Source organism: Rissa tridactyla, chromosome 16 (genome assembly GCF_028500815.1).
Source record: "Rissa tridactyla isolate bRisTri1 chromosome 16, bRisTri1.patW.cur.20221130, whole genome shotgun sequence".
Lineage (NCBI taxonomy): Eukaryota > Metazoa > Chordata > Aves > Charadriiformes > Laridae > Rissa > Rissa tridactyla.
Genome location: NC_071481.1, coordinates 7,115,150 through 7,121,819, shown reverse-complemented (window position 1 = coordinate 7,121,819; position 6,670 = coordinate 7,115,150). Strand labels below are relative to the sequence as shown.

Sequence of the window (6,670 nt, the reverse complement as noted above, 5' to 3'; positions counted from 1 at the left end):
AAGGTGTTTGCTTGTGGACAAACCTTCTCATGCGGCAGAGAAATCGTGTCCCTTTCCTGCAGCCAGCGGCGTCAACGGCCGCCCGGCAAAACAGGCCCAGCAGGGATCCCACAGCCTGCCTCAGAGACGTCTCCATCGCTCCAGATCCGAGCTGAGCAGGTCCGAGCCCCCCTCGGAGGTGGGAGGAACTGGGGAGAGGAAAAGCCGGGCACCGGCACCGTACCCAGAGCTGCTGAGCGTCGCCAGGTCAAACCGCCACCCCCAGAAACAGCCGCATTTTCACCTGGGTGAGAAATACCTTGCAGGTGAGGTTTGCAAAAAGCTGGGGAAAGAAAGGAGAGGCGGTTATTAAACTGGCTGCTGGGACGGGGCGGGAGGAGGAGGGCTCCGGGTGAGCCGAAATCAGAAGCTGCAATCGCTCTGTTTCTCCCCTCGTGAGTCAAGGAGAGCCTCCAGACCTGGATGTGGGGAGGAATTTGTACCGACCGGCACTTGTTTTAACCAGAAAAACACAGAGATGTTCTCAGAAGGGGGTCTATCCCCCTGCCGTGTTCCTGCTAGATTGCGTTTTCTTGGGCTGAGCAGCAGAGTAGGCCAGAAAAGGACCTTTTATGGAAGATGTGGATCGGTCCCACACTGTTTTGGAAGACTCCGCGTGGCAGGGGACGTAAAGCAGGGTCCCTCCCTCTGGTTTGAGACTGAGGGAGAAGAGAGTGGGTGCCAATTCACTTTTATGGAAGGAGGTAGAAATCAAACAGCTTCGTGTTTATCCTATGCCAAGTATTGGTTTTATTCTAAGCCAATTAAAAATATGTCTAGAGGGGGCTTTTAAGGCTGGAGATGTGTGTGGGACACAAACCGAAAGTCTCTGTGGGTTGCTGGCTTGCAAAGCCTGGGAGGAAGTTGCACAAAGTAATAAATCATAAAAAGCCCACTCTGTTTCTTCTGCTGTCTTTCACCTAGGGACTCAAAGCATGTTTCTAATTGTAATGAGGCCTCGAACACTCGTCGCCCTCAGCTTGCAGATAGGGAAACAGTCTTGTCGATTGGAAAGTGCCCAAACCCTGGCAGCAAACCTGCAGCAGATGGGGGGAGAGAAGCCGGGTAGCCTCAGCCTTTCGCCTCCCCGGTTAGCAGAGCCGAAGTGCGGACGCCGAGACGTGCAGAGATGGGCAGCCAGAGCCTGCAACACACCTGCTCACCTCAAAACCGAAACCCAAATCGACCACTGGTGGAAAAATGGGTTTAATTTCCTAATGATAAGCCCCTCTTCATCATATGCTTAAAATACCCACAGAGCCACCTGCTTTCCCAAGAGTTATATAGCAGAGAGACAGTCCCTAATGGTGACAGCTGCTTCCCTCAAGAATAGACCCAGTTTGTGCGAGGAGGGAAGTGCCGTCGGTTCCTGAGGAGCAATGCTGATTCAGGCAGGAATCAGCCCTTGCTTGTCCGTGGGAGACGCCGTGGGCGGCTGCTCCGAAAGCTTTGATCCAGTGACACACTGGTGCCACGCTCCAGGCTCTCAGGACGGTCTGAAAACTGCAGCTACAGCTCTGCCGGCTCCACCAATGCTCCTTTGGGAATCCCAGTGCAACGGACGGTGCTTTGGAAGCAGTTTTAATGCTGTCTGAGCATCTCTGCCCAACACGAAGAGCTCTAATTTGCTCCCTCGCCTGCTGCCTGTTTCTTGCTGTCCCCGCTGTTTGAACAGTCTGGGCAAGGCAGCGAGGTTTCTCCCAAGAGACAGCTGGGGGAATCACGGCCGTGAGCGTGGCCGGCTGGAAGAGCCTCACCGTCAGCCGCATTCTCCTCTCGCACGGTGTTTTCCTCTTCCCGAGCCTCGCTGCCCGCTGCCTGCTGCGATTTCTCGGCTAGAGGGGAGAAAAGGCTGCCGCTGCCCTTCTCTTCCAGCCGACACTCCTTGGTTTTAATGCCCACAGCTTTTAGGATCGTGTCCATTTGCTTCATGTAGTCCAGGTGGCCGTTTACCTGCAAGCAACGACAAGAGTCCTGTTAGTGGGGAAGCTGCGGGGAGCCCAGCTCAGCCAAGTCCTTCATCTCAAAAGCCACCGCTGCCGCCAGACTTGGTTTCAGCTCTGAAAGGCTGAAAGAATGAGGCCTGAAGAATGCGGTCGCCCATTGAGTAACTCCAACTGGCTGCACCCTTCGTGGCACACACTGCTGCTGGATCGCTTTTCCTTGGACAGATGTATGTTTAAATGCTTGGACATTGCTTTGTTACAACCCCCCAGATCCTGGGTGCCGCGAGGGTAAGAGAGGAGGTGATCTGCCATGGGGAGAGACGCCCAGGTAGGAGACAAGTTGTCTTAATTCAACTCCTTGTTCTCTGTGAAATCATGTGTCCTCCCTGTGCCTTAGCTCCCTTGTAAAAGCGAAGATTGTCGTATTTAAATTAGGATGTAGTCACTAAATCTCACAACAGCTACCAAGCGTGTTAAGGTTCTTGGCTGGAAGGTTCACTGATCTGTCCCACACCAAATAAAACTGGGAGCCTGAGAGTTATGGGTTCATAAACCAAATACCTGCAAAACCCCACACATTCTTATTGTAAGGTGATTTCCATGATAAGATAAACCCTTCTGAGATGGATGCTGGAATGTACCCTCCTGGTCAGGGCAGAGGAGGGAGAGAAAACCTCCGCTGGAGGTTATTATTGTTACATGGTAAAGGCTACCTGGCTGGGAAGGCAGAAAGTGCCTGCTCTGTTTCAGGTGTCCTGTGCAAGCCGAGGGTTTGAAGTAACGACAGCCGGAATCCTTCCAGAGACCAGCCTTTGCTGTCATACTCACTGCCAAAATGGAAGTGCTTGTGAGCACACAGTGGATTTATAGTGGGTTTTGCTGGGAGAGGAAAGTGCTGTCAGGCTGAGTCAAGGCTGTTTCGATGGTACACTCACCAGCCGGCCTGTAGATTTCACCAAAGATTACGGGGTGTGATTTGCATCTTAAGATATTCTAGCATCTTTGGTAAATTCTATTTCTAACAGTTTAAATCCTTCCTGACCTAGCCAGAAGGCTGTCTCAGGCAACACTGCCTCTTGTTTTCCCAAATCTTGCAAGTAATTAGGGAATTCCTACAGCAGGGAATACCCGACACCACCCGGGTTTCCTGCTTCCCAGCCGCACGTGCGACCGCCCCGGGAAGGGACTTGTCGGCTCATACCAGACGGTAAGAGCTGTTTGCGGAGCTCGGCAAAGAAACCCAGCCGTGCACCCACTGCTCCCCTCCCTGCTAGCTCGGCCCAGCAGGCTGGCTGGTGCCTGGCTCTCCTTCCCAGCAACCAGCGTGTTCCGGTTTGAGAACTCCGTAACAATTTATTGTCATTTAGACAATTATTCTATCACCTGATGACCCCTCCCCACCTGGGAAGGGGAATTGGGGAAAACAAGGTAACACGAGGGTTGAAATGTAAGTAGATTTAATAGGATAAGACTAAATAATTAATAATACTAAAGAACTAGTATTGATCCCCATACTAATATAAAATATACAAGAATTATACTCGGCCCATTCCATCAGGGGGATGCCGTGCACTCCCCGCAGGGACAGCCCATGTGGGACACTGAGGGAGGAAGGGAAGGGCTCAGGGCTCCGGCATCGGGGCAAGGAGTTCTCGGGGTCACAGCCATCATATAAAGAGAGAGAACTCCTCAGCAAACTTTCTAATCTCTATTGAATGTGCCATCCATGGTATGAAATAACCCTGTTGGCAGCTTGGGTCGAGTGCCTGGGTCTCGCTCCTCCTCGTCCCCGCACCTGGCGAGGACACTGAGACCTTGAATCCCACGTAGCCTAGCTAGCTATAAAGTAAAGATTTTCACAAATTCAGACACTGGAGTCTTCTAAAAGTGCAGTTTTCCCACGTGTTTCAAGAGAAATGAGTCCTGTGTCGCTCAAACCAGGACACAGGGTTACCAGCACACCCCTACCCAACCTAAAACAAGCCTCCTTTCCCGCACGGGCGAAATGCAAACCTCCTAGCTTGCGTGAAGCAGCTTTTGAGTGGTAACATTTGGATGCATTTAGGACTTGGAGCAAAATGAAGGATTTAATCAGCACATTAGTAATGCAATATGCGACTTTAATCAGTCCAGATGGCTCAACAGGCTCTTGATGTTTTGAACAGATTAGTTAATTAAAATATCCATTGAAGGACTAATGGACTGGCTGTTAAGATGTGTGCATTGTTCTCTGAAAAAGTATGAATGTTTTACTACTCAACTAGGGGGGCTTGGCATTAAAGAAAGAAACGAGCACAGCGCTGGACAAGGGGGAGAGAAACAAGAAGGAAATGGTCGTACTGGGAGGGGTTGCTGAAGTCCCTTGGTTTGCTGGATTCTGCAACCTCTACAGTCATTACAGTCTACCTGCCCTGGTCAGTGCTCGGGGAGTTCTCAGCCTGTTCCGTTACCTACTGATTAGTCACAGAACAAATTTCCTCAGCCACCCTAAGGATGGGATTTTCATAACTTTTTGGTATCCAGCAGCTTCCACTAAAACAAAGGGGAATTCCTCTTCCTTGAGCACCACGATCACCGAGAGACGCTGCGTATGAGCAGTTCTGAAGAGCTGAGCCTTTCCTTGTGCAGCTAAAAGAGAAGCTGAGACCTCCTGAAAGTCTGTCCCTTACTGCAGCTCTGCTCACACCACTAAATCTCTGCAAAGGAAATGCTCTTCTGTTTCCAGGAGAGCCCGGGAGAGGATTCCAGAAAGCCAGACCAATGCAAGCCCTGAGAAGCGTAAGAGGACGCAGGACTCTTTCTCTGCCATACTGTGACATTAAGTACTGAGCCATCAGCAAAAGAACAGGGAACAAATTGCCTTGCCACTTGAAAGCTGTTATGCCGTCCTGGTGGGAAAATTCAGCAATTCCATCTCTCAAAAGCCTGATTTCATCTGCAATCGGAAAAGCTGAATTCCTCCGCTGGGTAGGCTGTGCTGGAGAAGGGATGGGAGCATCTAAAACATTGTAAGGGACAATAAAAACTTTAAAGGGAAATAAACAATTGTTTGAATATTTGTCAGAACAAAGTGCAGGAGGAATTTCAGAATAAACAGAACTGAGAAGTGTTCTTGTAACCAAAGCAAATGCTTGTTATAAGGAAATGAACGCAGTGGGGTAGGTTTATCAGTGTGCTTAGGTGACTTCTCCCCTGTTATATCTGATTTTATGTTTGTTTGCTTTGACTCACTGGAAAACACAAGCCAGCTGCCTGTGTCACTAACTCTGCTGCAGGACTACAGCACCGCACAGAAAGATCTCCAAAGGAGACAAAGACCTCCGAAAGATGACAGCATTGCTCAGGTGGATCCATCAGTCAGCTGAAAGGAGCCGTCAGTTCAGAAAGTCTGGAAAGATTTTCAAGTTCAAATCCACCCAAAAGTGTCAAAAATGTCATTGAGCATAATCAGCTGTGTCTAGTAAATTCAAACGAAAGTCTTTTTGTTTCGGTACAATAAGTGCCTCTGGTTACAGTGTCATAAAAACGCAGTTCAATTTATGGGAGCTTTGGAAAGAAGTAATGGCACCCCTGGGCTTGCAACCAACCCGCTGGCGGTGGCTGTCACGAGGTGATCTGCGAGCTCTGCCGCGCGGGTGCTGCGCTCCGTGTGCATGACAGCACTCCTAGGTGGAGAGGGGCAGGGGACAGAGATCAGCGCGTCTGAGAAGAGATGGCAATGGAATCAATTTGCAGTGACCACGCAGCTCTCCCCATTAGCGCTAAGACGGTGCGATCTCCATGGCTCCACTCAATTGCCTTTGCGGTTGGTTTTCCCCAGCGTTGTGAAGGAACGGATAAAGCACCAACAGGGATCCATCCATGTGGATCAGCAATTAGGGCAGAGGACGAATCCCAATTTCTCTCAGGTTTTGAGCTACAGGAACCCAAGGTGTTAGCCCAGAGGGGATGCTTGGGGAGCCTGCCAAGTGGTGGACAGAGGAAGGGCCTGGGAGAAAGGAGATACTACGTATGATCCTGGCGCACATCAGCACAGGCAAGACTCTCACTCCATCCCAACACTGGCTATCCCAATGACGTTACTCTGTTCAATAAGGCAGAGACGTCTTTGCTCACTCCAGAGCCAACTGTTTTAAAATCCTGCCCAGTTTCCTTCAAAAAGAGCTCCTCCGCCGATCCCAAGCAGCCAGCGCAGAGCGCACACTGGCTCCGAAGCCCGGCACAGCTCACAAAGCTCTTTGCTTTGCAGGGCTGCGGAATGTGCAGGAGCTCAGCTGAAAGTCCCTCGGCCTCTCTGCTGCCTGCAGGGAGAGAGAAAGGACGGAGCAGCTGGGCTCTGCCTTCCTCTTGCTCTCCTCCACCAAACCTCCCATGGATTGAAGGAGAATTACGGAGGAGCCAGTGAGGCATGCAGCACGGGCAGAGGGCTCATGGGTACTCTCATGGGCACAGGAGCACAGGTCATTAATACGGCTGAGAATTTCACCTCTTCGATTTCTTTTGAGCCCGTCACATCCAAAAAGCAAGTTAAAACGTCTCTCCAGAGCTTCGTTATTTCAGCAGGAGCAGTAATGACTACCCTGGGGGGTGTCACAGTTTCAGGATTCCCTTTTGACAAATACTGTTTGAATAGAAAATGGTATTTTATGTGGGGTGAAAACAGTTAATAGAGTGAGCTCCAGTGT

At 50.5% G+C, this 6,670-nt stretch overlaps 1 protein-coding gene and 1 long non-coding RNA gene across 6 annotated transcripts in view; one reads left to right on the top strand and one right to left on the bottom strand.

Annotated features, from left to right (window-relative positions):
- Positions 1 to 1,229: 1,229 nt before the first annotated feature.
- Positions 1,230 to 6,670, bottom strand: part of TMCO4 (transmembrane and coiled-coil domains 4) — a 40,957-nt gene continuing 35,516 nt past the window's right edge. For all 4 annotated transcript variants that reach the window (XM_054222344.1, XM_054222342.1, XM_054222343.1 and 1 more), the window contains one exon: positions 1,230 to 1,992. In XM_054222344.1, the coding sequence (XP_054078319.1) occupies positions 1,660 to 1,992 (333 nt within the window). In that variant the 3' untranslated portion in view covers positions 1,230 to 1,659. The remainder of the gene's footprint in view (positions 1,993 to 6,670) is intronic.
- The window catches only part of LOC128918298 (uncharacterized), a 33,660-nt gene continuing 28,975 nt past the window's right edge, over positions 1,986 to 6,670 (top strand). For both annotated transcript variants that reach the window (XR_008469492.1, XR_008469491.1), the window contains exon 1: positions 1,986 to 2,313. This is a non-coding gene — a long non-coding RNA (uncharacterized LOC128918298). The remainder of the gene's footprint in view (positions 2,314 to 6,670) is intronic.